This window comes from Mytilus galloprovincialis, chromosome 1 (assembly GCF_965363235.1).
Source record: "Mytilus galloprovincialis chromosome 1, xbMytGall1.hap1.1, whole genome shotgun sequence".
Lineage (NCBI taxonomy): Eukaryota > Metazoa > Mollusca > Bivalvia > Mytilida > Mytilidae > Mytilus > Mytilus galloprovincialis.
In genome coordinates this window covers 76,910,763-76,934,542 of record NC_134838.1, presented here as the reverse complement: position 1 = coordinate 76,934,542, position 23,780 = coordinate 76,910,763, and the positions used below count along the sequence as shown (strand labels likewise).

The 23,780-nt window shown below is 31.4% G+C and overlaps 1 protein-coding gene across 1 annotated transcript in view; it reads right to left on the bottom strand.

Annotated features, from left to right (window-relative positions):
* The window catches only part of LOC143042629 (uncharacterized), a 49,010-nt gene extending 29,408 nt beyond the window's left edge, over window positions 1-19,602 (bottom strand). Inside the window, exons 1-9 of the mRNA XM_076215403.1 lie at window positions 19,387-19,602; window positions 18,366-18,541; window positions 17,930-18,039; window positions 16,844-17,103; window positions 11,006-11,049; window positions 9,579-9,683; window positions 8,860-8,973; window positions 8,425-8,538; window positions 6,161-6,271 (exon numbers count right to left, since the gene is read on the bottom strand). Coding sequence (XP_076071518.1) covers window positions 6,161-6,271; window positions 8,425-8,538; window positions 8,860-8,973; window positions 9,579-9,683; window positions 11,006-11,049; window positions 16,844-17,103; window positions 17,930-18,039; window positions 18,366-18,541; window positions 19,387-19,448 — 1,096 coding nt within the window. The 5' untranslated portion in view covers window positions 19,449-19,602. The remainder of the gene's footprint in view (window positions 1-6,160; window positions 6,272-8,424; window positions 8,539-8,859; window positions 8,974-9,578; window positions 9,684-11,005; window positions 11,050-16,843; window positions 17,104-17,929; window positions 18,040-18,365; window positions 18,542-19,386) is intronic.
* Window positions 19,603-23,780: the final 4,178 nt, after the last annotated feature.

Sequence of the window (23,780 nt, the reverse complement as noted above, 5' to 3'; positions counted from 1 at the left end):
AAAGTAAATTTGGAAATTTGTCTAAAAATTAACGTGAATTAAATTTCTGCCTTAACTAGCCAAAGTTTTAGGCGTTTTTTAATACATCACTGTTGGACATTTGTGGGATGTTGGATTGTTGGATGTTGGAACGTAAGAAATTCCCGCGGAAGTTAGATTTAAACAAAATAATTATTAAAATAGTTCGACACTTAGAACAGGTGCTCGTTATTTAACATTTCATAGTCTACAATGGAAAACTTCATATAACAACGATTCAATCAAATGTATTGATATCCGGAATAACATTTCTTCATACAACAACCACAGTTTATTTACATCCTTACGTTGTCGTCACAAGGGTGACTGAGGAATAGAAATATGGTCACTTGGTCTTCTCCCGACCGGCAGTAAAACTCTTGCCGAATTGGGGCGTCCGTTTGGCTGTGCGGGATGTATCAAGTTCGCAGTCACGTCCGGTCAGAATGGGGACGTTAAATCCGATGTCTCGTGTAAAGAGAGTGTAATGTTCTTTGCACGTTAAAAACCCTAACAACAACTCTTTGAGGGCCCATAGGTGGACTGTTGCAAGGCAAAATTTCTGTCCCTATCCAATATACACTCATTTTCCTGTGGCAGTCCAAATTTCCCCGATCATCATCCCGAATGGCCTCTATTATGACACGACCTACCTATTGTATTTATTGTGAACTTGTTCTCGTCCTGAATATGCATGGAATATTTGCCACTGGACGTTAAGCAAGCAACAATTGATCAATCAATTGATTACGTCATCAAATTAGGAAAAAAATCTGATTTGATTGATTATAGATAATAATTTGAATTGCGTATGTATACAAGTGGTATTGTATCGGAAGGTGCATTTATTACTTAACTTTAAGAAAGAAAAGAAGCAAAAACGAAATTTTGTCGATTTCCATCCGCGAGACACGATTGTCTGGATTAACTTTCGTAACCAACGTAAGAGACCAAAATCAAAATTTGCTGCTGGGATTTTCGTTCAATAAGAATATAATTAACGGAAAATTAATAAAAAAAAATTTCAAACAGAAATCCTTTGGTAATAAATAATGTGCATCGGTGACGATAATCATTATGATTTTTACTATGCTGGTATTGCTGATAACGCAGTTCATTAATTGTGTGTTCTGTGTTTGGTCCTATTACCCATAATTCTTTATTGCAAAAAAGGCAAAAAGATATCAATAGAACACTCAAACTCGTAAGTCGAAAATAATCTGACAACTCCAGGGCAAAAAAGTAAACAACCGAAAAAACGAACAACAATATACAAATCACAAAACACAAAAACAAAACAAAATTCAATTTTATTCATTAATAAGAAAAGAACAAATGTAAATGTAACAACATGTGACTATAACTGTAAACGACATATCTAACCGCATATAGGTTGCACTTTGTAAATACAGCTGTTTCTCAAAACACGCCTCTTTTGGGGAGTAATTGAATATTCGTAGAAAATTGATTTTGTTTACATACTGGTTCCCAGTTATACTCTCTGTGTTCCATATCGCAGAGACAGAACTTGGGAATGTTACCAGTAAATAAACACGTGCATATTGTTTACATTGAAATCTGTGGTAACCTTTCATTTGAGGTAGGGGTAGTTAAGAAAATTAGTGTAAGTTTAAACTCTAAGAAGTTCAGGGCATATAAACGTTGAAAATATGCCGCACAGCCCTATATTTTGACCTTTGAAAAAAATTGTGTTGCATATGAACTTTCAATTCTAGGATAAGATTTTTTTCAAAACTTCATAGTAAAATTGGTACAGTTTTAGCCGTAAAAGGAGTTCCTATGGGAAATTGCATTGTCAATATTTACAGAAATGCAACCTATAATGATTTCAATAGATTTTTTCAGCTGGTATAATCTTTATTATTTTGCTCAAAAATCAATAAAAAATCGTTTTTTGTAGTCCATTTTTACCAGTAAAATCCTTCAATGTAAGGATTATCTAAACGAATTTGACATTCAACTAAAGGTGAAAAGTATTTGTATTTAAAAACAATTATGAATATCATGCTTTAACAGATAGTATCTACAAATATTGCTTGCACATATGTACATTGAAGTGATTTTTTACTTGGCCGATAATTAGAACTTGTTGATTTAAAGTGAAATTTAAGTTTATATTTAGACAAAGCATACAAAACTTACATGATTTCCATGACAACGATATAATGAATATAACGAATATTAAAACAACAAACGACAAAATAAAATGTAAATATCTTAGCACCTGAAACAAAATATTTGTTGATCAACGATGTAAACAAAATAAAATTACAAAAATATTTCAGCTCTATAAATGTTCGTCCGCGCATACCAGGACAGGATAAAGGTATTATAAAATTGTTTCCATAAAACCAATAGCAAAAGTTTGAAAATGGGACAATTGTAACTATCGATTGTTGTTGATTATGGTAAAATCAAAGTCATATATATTGCATTATTGAATTGAAATTGAAACGACTTTTAAAGAATTAAAAGTAAACTCAAACAAAAACAATTTCGATTATTTATGACGTTAAGATATGCATCTCGGAGATATCAATTTTCTTCAAAACGAAAATGATGAAGTTGTAGTCAATTCCATATTAGAAATATCACATCAGTCATAGTGCAAAAAATCTGGTGTAGGTGTAGGGTATCCGAATATTTAACAAGTTTTCGGAGCTCCTGTTGAAAATAATACCTTTACATCAGATTGTTATAATATAACTCTTTTGCCGTAGTATTTGTAATAACGAACACTGATAACCATCTGTCATATCCATTCCAAATCCAGAAGTTTTGGTTTAACATTTATCTTTAGCGGTTTAACTTTTTTCTTTTCATTGTCCAGTTTACACCTGAAAACACGAAATGTTTTATTATAAGATAAGCTTATAGTATACACACGTTTATTGTACATGCAAAGACTGAAACATATATTACATACAACACATAAGCATATTCAGTCATATGTTGACAAAAATACTTGACAATCTCTAGATTCCAGCTCACTCCTCCATTTACCAGTAAGCTGATAGTTTTGTTTCCATCTTTATAAACAATCTCATAGTTCATGTATATATAAAAAAGAAAGAAAAAATTAGATGAAACTAAAATATAAACAAGCGTTTTGTAAATGATAAGTTGCTTTTTTTTTAAATGAAGATATTTTCTTTCTAAATATTTTTAAGACACGGCTGGTAATCTACACACGCAGAACATTTGGTTCTGCAATGAAAACCGTGAGAGGATTTTCCGGTTGTGGTTGAGTGGAGTAATTGTCACCGCTTCAAAAGGTATGTACATTTCTAAATCTCAATTTTCTTATTCAACTGATCAAAATATTGAAAATCAGAGAATGCTATGCTGTGGTGAATACTTTAACGAAGAAATACATGTATCATTTACTGTTGTACGTAGAGTTGAACTCTTACAAAATCAGTTGCCCCACGAGAAATCGCCTAAAAAAGGGACATTTCAATTTTAAAATGGTTCTATTTACAGACCTACAAGTTCAAATTTAGTTTTTTTTTTAGGGCAATGGGTATGAATGTTGTTTTTGGCGGCGTGTACGCTGTCCGGTGTTGATAGACGTCTTAATAATTCCAAAAACTACATTTTTTCATTAAGTCATGCGTGAGGGGATCGGTTCTGATTGAGGACATCGTGAATGCGTGAGGGGAAGTACAGAATTTTTTTTTAATCCTTGGCTTTGTGACTTTTGTTGACTCAATACATGTGATCAATGCTGATTAAAAATCATCACAGATTTGTCCTTATACTTTAACAGATGTAAACTGATCACTGATTCAATGAAATCAAACTATTTAAAATTGTTTGCTCAAATTCAGAAAATGCCATTATTCAAAGGTAAAAGGAAAAGAGGACTAAAATTGACTCTCTACAAAAAGCCATATATTAAAGAAAAGTATATCGCCGATCAAAACTTCAACACCTATATATGTATTAGACGTAATCTGTTCACCTAAAATCACGAAATTTTCGAAACAAAAAGGGCAGATATACAGAATTTATTATTCACGAACATCGATGTAAGCCAAGATAATCTCGAGGAAGACCATAAGGAAGAGCATGTATTAGACAACGAAGAAGACATAGAAGAAGTCACAGAAGAAGACCACGTAGTAGACCACGGGAAAGACCACATGGAAGACATTGAGGAAGAACATAAAGTTTTTCAAAGTGCTTTAAATAAACTCTGAGACGAAGGGAAAAGGGAAAGATTTTTGATTTTTTTTTATTAGTGGACGTTATCCTTTAAAACAACATTGCATTCGACCTGTTTTTGGACATTGTTGAGTAGTTTGAAAAGGATGAATCAAGACGAATGAGATACTCCCCAACATCTCTGCAGTATTTTTGGTTATCGTTGACAACATGTTTTGTTTTTATTCTTCGTGAAACATATTATTAAACCCTAGGTTCCAACAATTTATTTCAATATCAATCTCAGTGATTTTTTTAGCACACATTATGTGTTTTTTCATGAACAATGTAGCCCTATTTAGATAAGTTTCAACGACTCATAGCTTGAATATAAAGATATGATTTGTACTTCCCCTCACGCATTCACGATGTCCTCAATCAGAACCGATCCCCTCACGCATGACTTAATGAAAAAATGTAGTTTTTGGAATAATTAAGACGTCTGACAATCCCGGACAGCGTACACGCCGCCAAAAACAACATTCATACCCATTGCCCTAAAAAAACTAAATTTGAACTTGTAGGTCTGTAAATAGAACCATTTCAAAATTGAAATGTCACTTTTTTAGGCAATTTCTCGTGAGGCAACTGTTTTTGTAAGAGTTCAACTCTACGTACAACAGTAAATGATATATGTATTTTTTCGTTAAAGTATTCACCACAGCATAGCATTCTCTGATTTCAATATTTTGATCAGTTGAATAAGAAAATTGAGTTTTAGAAATGTACATACCTTTTGAAGCGGTGACAATTACTCCACTCAACCACAACCGGAAAATCCTCTCACGGTTTTCATTGCAAAACCAAATGTTCTGCGTGTGTAGATTACCAGCCGTGTAAAAGGTCAATGCTATTGTATATATTCATAGTACTTACATTCCAAAAAATCTCCTAAAACAACAAAAACAACAAAAACAACAAAAAGTCGCAAGAACTGTAGCAGATACTAAGGCTATAAAAGCTATGGACCATGATGAAACTACAAATAGATTAATTGTATATTTTTAATTACAGAAAATGTTATTGTTGTGACTGTCTTAAATAAATACATTACTAGTACATTCTGTTTTCAAATTTTGTTATGAGCAATTCAAACTTTTCTTAAAACAAAATGACAGGAAATTTTTCAACACATAGCGTACTCATAGCGATATCTGAAAATCCTTGAGGATTACTAATAAATTGATACATGTGTGCTACTTTTGTTGCCTTCAATTGGTTTATTCACTCAAATACTCTGTATTTCCTGTACAAGTTAACATAAATCGAAGGAATATTTAGTTTTTTCTTTATATACACTTGGTGCAGAGGATATGTGCATACTGTTTTACCTACGTCTACGTGTCTCTTCGATAATATTTACTTTGCATTTTTAAAGGAACTTCTCATCAGAGTTTCAAGTTGAATGTGTTTAGTCCAGCGAGTTCTTATATAAAATGGTCATGTATAATATTTGTTACGAATGTGTTTAAGGAATTTGTTATCCCGTATGGTGCGTTCTCACATACAGCGTATTGCTTACTTAATACATGTAGCGTTGGTACCATAATCGTGCATTAGATCATCGTTAAATTTATTTATATTTTCATTGTATATGATATGGACTTATTATATTTTACAACGTTTTTCGATGGATAACCTCGAACGTATTCCAAAATATAAGTTTTTAAAATGATCATACCCTCTAGATTAATGGTGTGGTGTTGCAAATTTGGCAACAGTAGTTTACCAATGTTAAAAACTCACACTTCAATTAAAAAGTAAAATAAAGGTAATTAACAGAGAATCGCATGAGCTCTAAAAGAAGCTAAACCTGATGCGTAATCCGAACAGTGAACAATCCATGTAGCCTGAATTTACTTATTAGCTAGTTGTTGTCAATCTTTTATTGCTTCTATTTATCAATTGTACTTACGTTTGTTACATGTTTTGCCTGTGAGGAAGATTCCGCAATCACAGTGAAAATCATCAACTCGATCATTGCATGTTCCATACTGACATGGATTGTTGGCACAGTCATCTATGTCTGTAAACAAAACATATATTTTATTTGTTATTTCGCACGTCATGATTTGACTTGAAAACTTATGTTAGTGACTATATAATGTGAGACCAGCAGAATCCCTTTTTTCTCATTGTTTTGACTTTGTTTGGTCATTACTTGAATTTTTTGGTAACGTTTGATTTTCTATGTTTTTGTTTTGGTGGAAGAGGTCTCAGTACGGAAGCTTCTGAAATGTTTTCTCTGCTAATCTAATGAAAAAAAGGTAAATTATCAAAAATAACGAACTCCGAGGAAAATTCTAAACGGAAAGTAAGTAATCAAAAGGTAAAATCAAAAGCCAAACACATCAAACGAATGGTCTATAACTTTCATATTCCTGATTCGGTATAGACATTTTCCTATTTAGAAAATGCTGAGTTACTCCTTATTTTAAAGCTAGCTTAAACTCTCACGTGTTTGACAGTCAGATTGGCAACGATGTTTGAACAAAACAAACAAACAAACTTATTTCAAACGGGATAGCACATCCTCATTTTTACGGAAATGTTGTTAACCGTGCCCGGAAATTTAGAAATGATCCATGTAAACTTGTCGCTCCTTTAAATAAACTTATTCTATAAGGTTACCTATTCAACACTGTAATAAGATCATTGAATATTGTTTTTATTGGTATAAATATTGATTTTGATATCAGTTAATTAAAAGCTAACTAAATATTACTAGTATGTTATATACATATACATATTCATGGATCTACAATCTGTCGATTCCTGTAACTTGGTATTGCACAAGGTCATGTTTTTCTCTGGCTGTTTATGACGTCTTTACACTAAATCCATTGGATGTTGGATGTGTACGGATTGATAGTTTAGTCTTAGATGCATGATATTTTTATTAGTTGTTAGTGGCTTTGAACTAGCTGTCAGATAACTGCGAGTACTCTCAGATCAGTTCATTGTGTCTTTTTGTGTCGGGATGTATAAGTACCCGGCCACGTCTACTTGTATTTTTGTCCATCTGATGAGTTAAGCCTTTTTCAACTGATTTGTATAGTTCGTTCTTATGTTGTACTGTTATACCACTGTCCCAGGTTAGGGGGAGGATTGGGATACCGCTAACATGTTTAACCCTGCCACATTATTTATGATTATGCCTGTAATTCAGTGGTTGTCGTTTTTTTATGTGTTACATATTTGTTTTTCGTTCATTTTTTTTAATAAAGCCGTTGTTTTACATTGTCTTATCGGGGCCTTTTATAGCTGACTATGCGGTATGGGCTTTGCTCATTGTTGAAGGCCGTACGGTGACCTATAGTTGTTGATGTCTGTGTCAATTTGGTCTCTTGTGGACAGTTGTCTCATTGGCAATCATACCACATCTTCTTTTTTATAGACAAAATAGGTAAAAATGTCAAAAAGGGTGTACAACAGTCAACATTATGCTAATATCTTAATTACTATGAAACCAAAATATTTGTAACAAAGAAGAAGAAAAAGGTTTAAAGACAAAACAGTTTAGCAAAAATGAAAAACAAAAATTCACAAAATTACCATTGAACAATACCACAGTGGCGGGATGTATAAGTATACAGAGCAACTTCAAGAAATAAAGAAAAACAAAAGGCATATAGATAAAGCACATTAACAGAACATTAAGACACAAATACAATAAATGACCATTTGTAGACATTGCTTTTTTTAAAGTAAAACATATTTTTAATTGAACAATTTTCTGTATACGGTTTCGTGTAATACGGAAGAATTGTTAACCTGCAACCAACTATCATAGTTAGTTTAAATAAATACACTTAACATGTTTAACCCCGCCACATTATGTATGAATGTGCGTATCCCAAGTCAGGAACCTGTAATTCAGTGGTTGTGGTTTGTTTATGTGTTACATATTTGTTTTTCATTCATTTTTTATATAAATAAGGCCGTTAGTTTTCTCGTTTGAATTATTTTATATCGTCATTTTGGGGCTTTTTATAGCTGACTATGCGGTATGGGTTTTGTTCATTGTTGAAGGTCGTACGGTGAACTATAGTTGTTAATTTCTGTGTAATTTTGGTCTCTTGTGAAGAGTTGTCTCATTGGCAATCATACCACATCTTCTTTTTTTATACTTAAACAAATTTAATAACAAATATTTCGTCTTTTTGTGTTATTAATTACCTGTCTCGCAGTGTGTGTTAATGAATCCAACAACACACGAACAATTATATCCGTTGACTTGGTCATTACAGGTAGCTCTATTCTGACATGGGTTGGATGAGCATTCGTCAATATCTGTAGCAAAATATTTATATACATGTACACAAAGTAATCATTTCATTCACATATATTCATGGGACTATCACATTTTGCAATGTTAAGGTATCAAAACTTGACTTCTGACCAAGATTAGTATAAAACGTGTAAATAATCATTTCTGCTGCTAAAATTAAATTTTCGTTTTCTGTGGAATTTTATAATTCTACCAGCTCATATTGTGCATTACAATTCTTTTAGTATGCATATCTAGTCCGTCTCACTGGTAAATACTCAACCTCAGTCAACAAATATAAGATCTAAAAAAATTTGAATCGTAACTGTTATTACATTTTTTACCTGTCTGGCAGTGTGTGTCAATGAACCCAGCAGCACATGTACAGTAATATTCGTTGACTTTGTCATTACACGTAGCTCCATTTTGACATGGGTTAGATGAGCATTCGTCAATATCTGTAATACAATATCATATAATATTTACATATACACGGAGTATTTATCTCAATTACATATGTTTATGTTTTTATAATTTTTTCTGACGATATAAACACAATTGTTTTCGACTATATATATATACTTGTCAAAAGTAAAATCACAAAAATACTGAACTCAGTATTTAACTTGTCAAATAATATCTTGATTTTTTTCTAAATAGTTCCATTTATTGGTTTCAAATTAATAACATTCTTTTTTCATTTACACAATTAACTATTTACTGAAAACCTGTAATAGTTATCAAAGGTACCAGGATTATAATTCAATACGCTAGACGCGCGTTTCGTCTACATAAGACTCATCAGTGACGCTCAGATCAATATAATTATAAAGCCAAACAAGTACAAAGTTGAAGGGCATTGAAGATGAACATTTTTTTTAAGGAAAACGCAACTTCACTGTTGAACCATGACAGTCACAAATACATTTTTGATGTTAATAACTTTTTCCGTTAGGACTAGTATTGCACTGACAAAATTCGTACCTGAAACAGTACTCTCAGTAACATTCTAATATAACCACTATACCATAACGAATTGCAAATGTTAGATCAACTTGTTTACCTATCTCGCAGCGTGTGCCAGTGAATCCAGCAGCACATGTGCATTTATATCCGTTGATTTCATCATTACAAGAACCTCCATTAACACATGGGTTAGATGAACAATCTGTAAAATAATTCAAATTTTGTTAACCTGACATCCAATTATGTATTCTAACTATATCAACAGTTACCTTGCAACATTTTTCGACTTGTTCAATATACTTGTCCTCACATATATAGCCGGTTTTTTTTATCAAGCTAGAAATTATTTCACATTATAAATGACAAGTATTCCTTTCTGAAAACATTTAAATCATTCTTGATACGTAGTTTTTATATACATTCGGAAAGAATTATGAAAATTTACTTTTGAAATCATGACAAGTACCTATTTCGTATGAAAAATTTCTCTTTTCGAAATTATGTTCTACTGACTACTTTTGTACTTGAAATACAACTATTTAATCAAGGTTTAATATGTAAAGTTTGAACTGCCCACAAGTTTTCCTCAATATAACGGAACTATTGTCAACTGTGATACAAGTTGGAGGTGAAGCTAGCTATGTAAACAGGTTTAACACACTATTTTTATTAACTTTCCCTTTTCGAGTTAACCTTGGAGTTTTTTATTTTTGTATATAACACATTTAACCAAGAATTGGATAATTGTTGCATAGGAAATTAAGACGTAACGATTAACCTAAGTTTGCAAAAATTTTCAGCGCAACACTGAAGTTTTAATGTTGTAAATGAAGTTGTCATTGAAATTTAAATACATATCTTGCACACTGTAGTGTCATATCAGCAATTTAACAAATCAGCAAAGAAAGCAAACTATCTGCTGAAAAGGTGACTAAAAATATGGCACGTACAGAATTCATGACATTAGTGGTTCGAATAAAAAGTCATTTAAAATATTTAAATAACTATCAACATTGAAAATTAAGTAAACGGTTTTGATAGGGTATGCCACCTAAAGGACAAACGGTTCACATATTGAGGTCACTCTTCAAATCGCTTTATTTTTACTCAAGGTAAGGTTTGCGTAAACGGGGAGGTAACTCGAATTCAAATAAGTGAACAAAGGAGGGACCTGCCATTTAGAATTGCTTGGATAAACCAATGTTCGATTACGACAATATTATCGAAAATAAAAATTTACCTTAAGATCACAGTTTTGATGTGATTTTATCCACATCTGAATAAAAAATTAATATGTATGTGGCTAACCTTTCAATGTTAAACATTTACTAAAATATTTAGATATCGCATTGTAGAAGAAAAAATTAAAAAAAAAATAAAAAGTCAATTTGTGGATAACAGAGACATGGACAAGTTTAAATACGCTATAATTATACGCTGTGGAACGACATCAGTTATCTCTGCTTCGACTATATTTCATTAACAGCCATCTGTTTATCAAAATATATATAATAAATTTCTCACCATTTAAAACAACAAGTGTTACGCATTCTTGGTCGGATGCTTCTCTGAAAAAAAGAGAAGAAGAAAAAAATAGATTAATCGAAAAAATACTTAGAAATACACTAAAATATTTTGAGTAATCCAGACAAGGATTTTTATGAATAACTTTTTGTTGAATAGTTAAACATTGTATTTCTTCATTTAATATTTGTAACATTATTATTGTAGAATTATTTGCACTGCAAATGAGTTTTAAGTCAAACTAAAATTACAAAAGGACATATTTTTTTTTTTGTATATTTTTATCGTGAGCGCTCGAAAACAATTTTATTCGAACATATCATATCATATCAAATAAATTTATGCAAGACAATCACACGGGTAGTAAGGTCGTCATATCGAAAGGCGTTTAAGGTTGCATTTCTGTAAATATTGACAATGCAATTTTCCATAGGAACTCCTTTTACGGCTAAAACTGTATCACTTTAACTATGAAGTTTTGAAAAAAAATATTCCTAGAATTGAAAGTTCATATGCACTACAATTTTTTTCAAAGGGTAAAATATAGGGCTGTGCGGCATATTTTCAACGTTTATATGCCCTGAACTTTTTAGAGTTTAAACTAACACTAATTTTCTTAACTACACTTACCTCGAATGAATGGTTACCACAGATTTCAATGTAAACAATATGCACATGTATATTTACTGGTAACATTCCCAAGTTATGTCTCTATGAGATGGAACACAGAGAGCATAACTGGGAACCAGTATGTAAACAAAATAAATTTTCTATGAATATTCTAAATCCCCCCAAAAGAGGCGTGGTTTGGGAAACAGCTGTATTTACCAAGTGCAACCTTAATACAGTGATTTTGTTCTAGTTTGGTTAAGTTAGACAGCTTTTATTGACAATCAATGGCACGATATAAACATTCGGATTTTTCGCTAAAGGAACCTCTGATTATAAATTCAAGCTGGTAAGTATCTTCGTTGATTGCTAATAAGTTAGTACATTAAAGTTTTCATCATATAGTTATAATTTGACACAGGATAATGCTTGCGTCTGTCAAAATTTATTTTAAAAGTTGTTGTTCGTTTCTTATGTATAAGGTACAGTTTTTTTCGTGACTGTCTGTTACGTCCCATATTTCGTGATGGTATAAATCTGCCGTCAATTATTCCTAAAAAAAACTACATTTGCACACAATTTAAGATAATAGAAAAATCAGTGTTATGGTTTGGTTCATTAGTGTCATAGTTTAGTTCATGATCGACATGGTTCATTTATGTGATTCCTGTCTTGAATTATGGAAGTGTTACGATCAAAATAAACAGACATTATGAACCACTATTAAAACAATATTTTCGCTGATACTTTTTTTCGTGTTTAACACATTCTATCCTTTTTTGAGTCAATATAGTGTCGCTATTTTCTTGTGTTGTTATTTTGTTACAAGACGAGTAGAATTGAGTTTAACATATTAACGAGAAAATAAGTCGTGTACAGACTACAGTAAAGCTAAGATATCAGCATTAAAATTATCATAATCATAGAAAAGGTACGTATAAAGAGATCACAAGAGTAATATATTAATAAATTTCAATTATACAAATTTATTTAAAAGTTGGTGTATTTGGAATACACTATGGCCTAAGAAATTAGTAAATACAGTATGATTTTCAATGAGACAACTATCCACCCTAGAGCAAATGACGTAAATGTCAGGTGAATATATACCAAGCCAATTACAACTAATAAAAAAAACATAAGTCTAAGACAACAATTTTTTTTTATTTATTTTAGAATGAAATACTGCTACCAATATTTATCTTATTGTCTGTGATCTATCGCCTTGTCGGATCAGAAATGAGGCTGTTCACATTTTAAATGTACTTGTACTAAGCACAACAGTACGTGTATCATTGAATTTGTCAATTATGTTTTTCAATCACAATTTATAATGTACATTGTTTCATATTAAATACTAAACCGACAGAGCTTTTTCAGATATTATCGGAACTTTATGGCATACAAGAAAAAATGGTTAAATGAGTAAAGGGGTACTGCATAATTCACTTATACAATATGAATAAAACGTAATCATTTTTATTCGTTCGTTAAAGTAGACATTATGGACCTATTTCTAATTCAAACTTGCGATCTTTCATACATTTAAATATTACACTTAGAAATTAATTTTCATATCAATTATACTTACAGTTTACTAAATAGATAAGTTTAAACTGTTGTCCAGGTTAACATTTTGTTCCGTGAATGTTTGAGGACTGTATGGTGTCCTCTCGATATCATTTGTTAAATTTTATAGTTGAGTTATTGTTTCATGGACGGTATAATTTCCAAGAAGGTGAACTCTGCCGGGGATAATTATCGTAAGAAATGATTTATGACGTCTACTTAGACTTGCAAAACGAAGCAGTTAGATAATACAAAAATAGTCTTTCGGTACTAGTTTTCAAATCAGCCCAAAACATAACTGATATCAACCTATGATTTAACTTCGGGTATGAATTATGCATTTGAGAGCGCTAAAAATGCAGTTCTCCATATAATTATATTTCTAAGGGACACAACCCTATTAAAATTAATTGATCGGCAATACTTTTTGAATTCGTCCAAGACATTGCTAATATAAACCTATGATGTAAGTGTCAAAAAATTCTGGCAAGAATTGTACATTTGCGAGTGCTAACAACGCATTTTTTTAGTATAACTAATGTTTCCAAGGGGCATGACTCTTTTGAAAATAAATGATCGACACTGATTTTCTAACTAACTTAAACTATTACTAAAAAAAACTATGATATTATCATAAAAAAATCCTGCAAGAATTGTAATTGTGAGACCGGACAGATGAACACACAGACGGACGGCCAGAAGGACGACGCCCGATATTTCCATTGACCCCGCAATACGTTACGCGGGGTACAAACATATATAAATCTACGATTTTCCGTTTATGACCACCTAATTTGGTCAAAAGGCTTTGTTTCCACTTTAGTCAATTAGTTAATTGTGTTACTGTAATTTTCCAAAATCGCCTTCAAACAAACTATCAAAATTAAGGTGCCACAAATATGTATTAATTTGGATCTAAACCATGACAAATGTAACCAAAACCATGGCGAATTTCTAGACTCTTAACTAAACCCTGTCAATCGCTTAAACAAACCAAACCAATTTGGATATTTTGGTCATTTTGACTATTATATTTATTTTGTCTGTTTATTTAACGCATCAATGTAAAAATATCGGAAATTGATGAGACTGTCATTACAAAAGTGAGAGGGTTAGCGCTATAGAACCAGGTTTAATCCACCATTTTCTACATCTGAAAATGCCTGTACCAAGTCAGGAATATGACAGTTCTTGTCCATTCGTTTTTGATGCGTTTTGTTATTTGATTTTGCCATGTGATTATGGACTTTCCCAATTGATCTTCCTCTAAGTTCAGTATTTTTGTGATTTTACTTTTTGGTCATCCTGCGTTAATTTCTTCAAAAAAACAACAATTTCAATTTAGATAGTTTGACTCACAATATAGATTCAAACATTTATTTTGCTTTTGTTTGCTCATTTGAAAAGAACTGAGGCAATCGTTTTGGGAAGTAACATAACTTATCCATGTTCAACTTAACCAAACTATGACAAAATCACTGTACTAAACGCTTCTCGTTATGACGACCTTACTACCCGTGAATCATTTTAGTTAAGAAACTTAAATAATAATGTGTGTTATATCTTAGAACGTTTCAAAAACAAATGTCGCTATTGTGGTATTCAGGTTCCTACTTCTAATATATAATGACCAATTACCTGTTAACATCAAATGCTGTATAGCAGAATATATGACTGCCGATTTGTGTCTCCGTGGGCGTCCATGTTACATTTATAGAAGATTTATTATTGGATATACCATACGTCAGCAATTCGGACTTTGTCATTCCCAATGGTGACACTGTAGTTATTGCTGCTATTCTAAGGAAAAAGATATAGCATTTGATGACCTATTGTTTTGACAAAACCAAATATGAATAACAATCTAACAGAAAACTATAGTCAAATATCACAAAATTATTCAGATAAGACGTTTAAGACGTTTTGAAGCAATGTGGTGTCTAGGGAGGACGACTGTAAGCGTTGTCTGCTAGAAAATTAGCATTTTCGACATACATATATGATAAGTTTTAATTCTGAACTAGAATTCATGACCATACAAGTATAATAAACACCCCATTTTCGGGCAATAATTCTTAAAACCTTTTGACCGGTAATTGACAACAGGAATAGTATTTTAAAAGTGGTTACTAATATAAGGTATTTGAAGGGATGTCTAAAATTGTGGAAATAGAAGCAGATAACGCCTTTTTACAACCGGTGATAGCGTTAGAATTATATCTGGAAACTAATATAAAAAAAAACTGATAGCTTATAATACCTCATTGAAAATATATTTCTCCATCAAACCTGTTTGTGAAATTGAGTTGAAGGTCCATTAAAATTGATATGACAGCAATGGTAATATCATTGATAACAGACGGTGTTCAATGCAAATAGTAATACCCCGCTGTTCAATACTCATAAATTGATTAAGCAAAAACAAAGTCCTGTTACAAACTAAAACCGAAGGAAACACAAAACGATATTCAGCATATTTAGTTTGCCACATCTAGTTGACGGTTCTACCTTCTGACGATACTCGTATTTCGTAATTGAACAATATTATGTTTTTCTCTGATTGTTAATGACGCCTGTACCCAATTCATTGAACGCTGGATTTGTAATGATTGATACATGAAAATAGCTAAAGAAACTGCATTCAAAACTTACATATCAAGATGTAGACATCACACTCTCATTAAACTTGTAATTACTTATTAAGGAAAGAACTATGCATTCAAATGCATGAAATGTTCAAAATTGAAAGCATCAATACTACTCCCGTTTTTAATTATGCCCCATTTATGAGCATTATGTTTTCTGGTCTGTGCGTCCGTCTATTCTTTCATTGGTCCGTTTGTCCGTCCGTTCGTCCGTCTGTCCCGCTTCAGGTTAAAGTTTTTGGTCGAGGTTGTTTTTGGTGAAGTTGAAGTCCAATCATATTGAAACTTAGTATACATGTTCCCTATGATATGATCTTTCTAATTTTAATGCCAAATCAGAGTTGTTACCCTATGTGCACGGTCCACTGAACATAGAAAATATAAAAATGCGGCTGGGGCATCCGCGTACGGGAGACAAATTCTTGTTTTTATTTAATATTTTTCCTTTTTATCAAAAATAGACGACGTGATCGTAATACCAATAGACGGTGTGAATCTGTTGTTTGATTATGAATAATCTTAAAAAGAGATGTTTTTTGGTTCAAAAGTACTCTTTGTAAAAAAAAGTTAAAATTGAATGTATGTTCATATCTGTAGAATTGAATGAACTGATATAGATTACAAAATTTTGCACAGAAGTACGTGTTTGTTGCCTTTCGTCATTATTTTGTTTTACACCTGTCTTTTTTTATATTTAATATTTTATGTGTTCTTGTCTTTTAATTCTATTAGTGAATAACATATAGCAAAATGTTCCCTATTGCAATATGTTTGTTCAAATACGACAGCATTGCCAAATAGCAGGGTGGTATGACAAGCTCAATAATTATATGACATTTTTTAATATAGTATGTTTACTTGGAAAGGAAGTAATGTATGATGCTATGATATGCTGAAAGCTTTTACATATAAACCTTAGTACTACAAATTTTTACTCATTCGTAGTATGAATTATTCTCATATATTTGAACTCTTTAACTTCCTAACCACAAATTAACTATTTCATAATACTTACGAACTCAATGAGCTTGCTATGATTGTTTGTTGGTAAGTGATATTCATATAAATTTGAATTACTGAACCATCGGCAACATTAGTTTCTATAACTGGTTTACTGTCACAACTTGTTGAAAAAGAGTAAATGTAGACCATGAACTGTAAAGGCAAACTACTTAATGGATTCGTATATTGCCGAGTAGCAAAGTCTTCAATTTGAAGAGCAACAACATACCATCCGGATGCTCCCATTGCATTATAAGTAACAGTGCAGTTTTCCTGTAATAGAATATAATTGATTCAAATAAAATTCAATTTTTCACTTTTAAAAGAGGGACGAAAGGACTCATAAATCGAAAATAAACTGACAACGCCTGACTTTAATCCAACAAGAATGTGTTCATAGTACACAATTGCCCCATCTGCAATATGATATTCTATGGACCGTGAAAATGGGGGAAAATCTCTGATTTTGGCATTAAAATTAGAAAGATCATATCATAAGGAACATGTGTACTAAGTTTCAAGTTGATTGGACTTCAACCCCATCAAAACCTACCTCGACCAAAAACTTTAACCTGAAGCGGGACGAACGGAAAAACGAACAAACGAACGGACCTACACACCAGAAAACATAATGCCCATAAATGGGGCATAAAAACGCAAAAGATTCAGATATAAAAAAAAAAGACAACTACTGGCATGGTATCTTAGAAACTTGACAACAATTAGACATGACACTTTCAAATCTCCTTCAAAAACTATAAATTTAGGAGAAGACTACTAGTAGAGCTATGCAAATTGTTAGGGGCTGTAGCATGTGATTTTTCGAATGATGGGTCATATAATAATCTCACTTGATTGATAAAAGAAGTTCAGTCCTATTTATTTTCTATTGGTTTTTTCATTAAATACACGTTTATGTAAATGTCATTTAGAATTATTGGAATAATATTCCGGTCGTTTTTAAACAATACTCTACAATTATAAAATTAATAACAAATATAAAAGAAGTGTGCAATTAATGCGTTAACAATCAACAATTATTAAAAACGAAAATGTTAAATAAATGCGAATCATTGACATACAACAAAATGAAATATACCTCATCCAGTATTGAGTTACTTAGACCACTGCAAGCTTGCCCACATTCATTTACTCCCGACGAATTGGTTGCCCATCGACACTTTACAAAATCGCCATCTTCATCTATAACTAAAGTCAGATATTTCAAGTATTAACGGTTATATAAACAAGATAACCTATTTTTATAACAAGAAAGTCATTCTCCAATTGATAATTTTCAATATATTTTTTAAACAGACTAGATTTTCATTTAGTAACTTATCCTGTAAATGACAGATTTTGACAATTTTTAATATTCTTACTCCTAATGAACCTTTTTACACAAATTATCTCTGCAAATTTTAAATGTACCTTCAGTGTTGTTCAATAGACCTACCTTTAATACAGGGTCCTTTATCAAATATCAAAGCGAACCATTGTGATTCGATATACAGAACAATCTGTAGGTAAATTACCTGGAATTTTGATTGAATACGAACAGCTTTGCTTCAGTCGAACAACTGGTTGCATTGCAAAAATTGGTGGTGAATTAATAAGTCCAGTATCAGAACGAACGGTTAAGTTCGCAGTTGCCATCACTGACCAGCTGCTTCCACCTTCGACAAGAGAGACCAAGCAACAGTCTGAGTATCTTAAATCAGACAGAGGTATTAAAATACATATAAAAGAGGGACAGTAAACTCATAAATCGAAAACAAATGTTGGAATATGCAGCTTTGAATTTTGATATTCATTCGGTTGTGAAGTTGTACAACCAATATATTTTTGGGTGTAGTATATGTTTAAAAGGCATTTTTTGTTGTTTTCTTCTTTGAAAGATATAATGTTCATTTCACTTTTTACAATAACGAACTAGAAACTGGTTGAGTGGCGTAAAACAAATGTGGAATTAAAAAATCCCATTTCTGCTGAAATTTGTATGTTTTTTCGCTCTGTTAAAAAAATGCTTTCACCAATATTTTTTTTAAAATGACGGGTGATCTGAGTAGGTAACTACTCTGTTTCTAATTTTTCAACACTGTGGTAATGATTTCAAATCCCGTACGTGCCAGGTGCAACCGACTCTAATCTTAATTGACTTCTATTGTCAGTTTACCCTCCTCCAAAGGGAAAACTTACCTCCACGAGATAGAACGTGAGGAAAGAGGCGTTTAAAGTCTATCAATCAAGTTAAGTGTCGTAATAAACAAGTTTGCATTTTTGTTTAGCTTTCCTTCTCTACATCGAAGAAAAGATTGATATAGTTTCTAAAAAAAATCATTCATAACGTAGAGATAATGAACAAAAACTTGTATGCTATGGCTTAACCAACACTTCCTTTTAACAATTTAAAGATGAAGAAATACTTGATTAAGATAAACTGACTTCATTTCTCTTAAAGTAAGAAACTTGAAACCTGAATAACCCGAAATTTCCATCAATATTTATGTCTTGTTCAAAAATTTGTCATGGCTTATGAAGTTCTTTTATACATACCCAAATCGGTAAATGTTGTCTGTCGAAGAATTAAGCGTGACAGGCATCGTTTTTTGACCCATTTTCCAGTTTTCATCGACACTGCTATCTGTGCAATAATATGACAGCGGACTTATCAAGGTACCTACACATCCAGTATGGCAATTTATGCTACCTTCACCAGGATCAAGAGAATCGCCACAAGGACTACCGGTATATGTCAATTTATATGCTATGTCGACCTATTTTGAAAGATACAGAAATATTGTGCCATCAAAAAAACAATAGCTCAGTACAAAAACAGTTTTAAGATAATTATACTCTTGGCACAATCACTATGATTCACTATACTATTAAGAAGGGGTGTATATTTATTTGTATGTACACATTTAATAAGGGAAAATTAGTGGTTATATTTAGGTTATCAACTAAAAGAATAAATAACAACAACGTTAACACAAAACGGGGTCCATGTCTCAATTAAGCGCATGGAAATATCAAGAAATCATTGGGAGTATTAAATTTTCATAATTTAAAAAAAAGAAAATCGAAAGGAAAGTTGACTACTTACCGCAATATCCGACACAATTTTATGGAAAGAACAAGTTTGTTTACGAATTTTCATAAATATAGAATATGATGAATATTCGTATGAGCAATAGTGGTTTTACTGCATGAATATCAGATTGGAATATACAATTGCCAATATACTTTTGCTATAAGAGAAACATATTCCACCACCAAATATTGTGTAATATGATATGTATTCGCTCTAATCAGAACAATAGTTCCTGATTTACTATCTTTTTCTAAGTTATCTTAGTTTTACAAATTATCGAAATTAAAAGTAGGCAGTAATGAAAAACAACATGTGTAACGATTGTCTACTAATTTTGTATACACTTTCAATGTTTAATTTTTGGGGTTTTTTTTCTATGATAACCTTTACAGTTAAAAATTGGATATAAGTCTATCATTCTTCGAAACTTGATAGGTTATAATTATACATGTTCATCAGGTATTAAAATATATTCCAAATTGCATGGAAAGGTGAAAAACTAACGTAAAGGCCAGCATGCAAACTAGAATTAATACTATACAAATGAATAAAGGCAAATCTAGCAATAACACAGAGACAGCAAAATGCAAAACGTGCTCAAATGGTACAGAAGATAAGAGGGTTTTTTGGTTGATAAATGGTAAATAATAATACTTGCGGAAAAACACTTGACCACCCTAACGTTAGTTAAAAGATGTAAAAAAAAAAGATGCATATGAAGATATTATAAAAGGAGGACTTCTTCTGCAACTTTTTTTGGATTCCATTTTTTTAAGTGTGGGAAGATTTATTTCCATGAAAATAAACTTCATTGACATTGAACCAATATCAAGAAAATTTTGTGATTGGCCCCATGTGAGGAGAACCTTTCCCCGCACATATCACATATAAAAAAAAAAGACACCATGTTAAACAGAGGAGAAATATACTAAAGACTCGTTAAAACTCATAAGTCAAAACTAAACTGACAACGATATTGCCAATAACGAAAAAGACAAAAAGACAAACCGATAATTCGATTGAACAACACGAACCCAACCAAATAAAGGCAACAGTAGTATACCGCTGTTCAATGGTCATAAATCGAAAAAATAAAACTAGTCCGGGTCCCAAAACCAAAACTGAGGGAAACACATTAACAATAAGAGGAAAACAACGGAACTCGTCGTAATGCTAATTGAAATATGCCGATTTATAAAAAGTCACAAACAATGTTTTTAGTTTTCGCAATAATCATGGCTGATTGGATACATTTACAGTTTGACGTAAATTGTAAATATCTTTTAGAGTATATTTTTTCTTAATGTATGCTTTCCTTTCGGAGTGATCCTTATAGAGGATGAAATTACCTGTAATAGTAGCAGTTAAGGAATGATTTAAAATGGCGTGAACATAAAATGAAACTAATGCTGGGCACCGTGATGTGAAACAATTTTTGGATAGAGGATTCATTGTCCAAATGAAGCATCAATAGAAACAAAAAGGTCAGACTTTTTAATGTCATACATATCCTTATTCGCATGATTTAATGAAAATATTGCAAATAATATGTATTGGGGGGACAAGATGTACGATATTTATTTTTATTTTTTTGTCTTTAATGCCTTCTTGGGGAAAAAAGGGGAACCATATACTATAACTACTGTTATAATAATATCGTATGAATAAAAGCAAGAACACTTCATAACTAAACGGTAGATTTACATTAACGAACAGTATAATTCAAAAGTAAATTATGTTGGTTTTTTCTTCTCTTTTGTTTAACGTCGGAAATAATATGATGACGACTCAAAAGTAAAATAACAAATATACCGAACTCCTAGGAAAACGAAAAGTCCTTTATCAAACGGCCAAAATCAAAAGCTCATCAAACGAATGGACAAGAACTGTCATATACCTGACTTGGAAATGACATTTCATTGTGTAGAAAATAGTACATAAAACCGGGTTTTATTTTTAGCTTAAACTCTCACTTGTATGACAGTCGCATAAAATTCTTTATATTGACAAGATTATGTGAACAAAATACACAGACATAACAGAAAAAGTCTATGTTGAAAAAAGGAACCTAAACACTTCTGGAATTAGGAAAACTATGAATAAAGGGGTGGGTTTTTTCGAAGATATATAGAATCGAACTTTTAAATAGGAAACTTCTACGTTTATAATTCCAATTATAATCATAGTCGCAATTATAATATTTTAATTTATATTGATTCATTACACCACCTATTCATAATATGCACTTGATTAGGGTTTGTTCTTTACCAAGAACAGTAAATAGTGTAATTGGATCAATTTGAATAGGTTCAACATTCACATCTAACTACATCAGATTAGTTGTAAAAAGTTTGAAAGAACATTAGGTAGATAGGTGCACGTCATCTTTCCAAATTCATATCTTCTTTAACTATTCTCTTTAAAAGAATTATGTCATTTTAAAAAGATACGCAACTATGGATTGATCAAAGATATGCTATGGTCCAAATTTTAGAACGAACTTTATTTATGTATTATTTTTATTTCTGAAATGAATTCTTCTTAATGTGCAAGATTCTAAAGATGATTCAATTAATTGATAGATATTGATAGTGCAGGATTTAAATACCCACCTTAACCTACTCGACTCGGATCATTTTATCATTCAAAAAAGTGTCAAACAACAAATAATCAATATAACATCAGTATATATGAATCAATACGACAATAATATTATTGACTATTGCAATTATGTATATACACTGTAGGATTTTAAATGGTAGATCTATATTATAAATTCTTCAATCGTTGATAATTAATTTATTTATGCAATAAAATTGAGAATGAATATGGGGACGTGTCAAAGAGACAACAACCCAATCAACAAGAAGATGACTGCTGAAGGCCACCAGTGTGTTCTTTCATTGCCGAACTAAAATCTAAAAGTAATCATAATTATGGAAGGGGAAATTTTATCAAACCAATTTTTGAAGCAGGTTGTTTCAATGACCCTACACTATATATTTATTTTGGAGAAAAAAAAATCATAAAATGTTATCAATCGTTTTACATAAGGTTCTGAAAAAAAATAATACTATATGAAACCAAATTCAATTTAAGAACAAAATTGTAGAGTTAGACTAAGTAACCATATTTAAACCATAAAATGTCTTATCGACAAGACTTTCAAGTTCAAGATACAGTCAATACAGAAGCTTTGTTTTATAACCTATTTTACAATGCCAAATTTTGTTTTACTATTAATAACAATACTTTCTTATTGTTTATACATTTCTCGACGATTTTATTTATAAAAAAATTATAGAATACTATCAATGCCTTTAATAAATTGTGTTTTGTGTTCCTCATAGTTTCCAGACCTTTTGGGAAAGAATCCATTACGGATTTGATATGAAGCTTTATGTCTGCAAAAATATGCCAGTTAACCAAAGAATATTTAAATATTTTTCTTTAAGAAATCTCATGAATTTTGACAAAAGAATAAATAAACTATACATGCTATAAGCAAAAGATTTAGAAAATTTAGAAATACTAGATTTACAATTTGTGAATAAGTGATTAGGAATGAATTAACCTGGCAAACAATTGTCAAAACGTTAAAATAGTATTTAATTGAATGAAAAATCGTACTCAGTGACACAGTTGTTCTACTGCCCATGTATTTCATTCATAAAATTAAACAATGTTAAAATCAAGTGCTTGAGGTTTAATACTACACATTACAAATGTTGAATCTACGAGAAAATATAGGAAGAAATTTCAGTTCAAATATCAATACACAATCATAGAGTGATTTGTAATAGGAAACATGTAATGTAAGTACTATCAAGAAAGTGAAAGTTGGATTAAACTACAC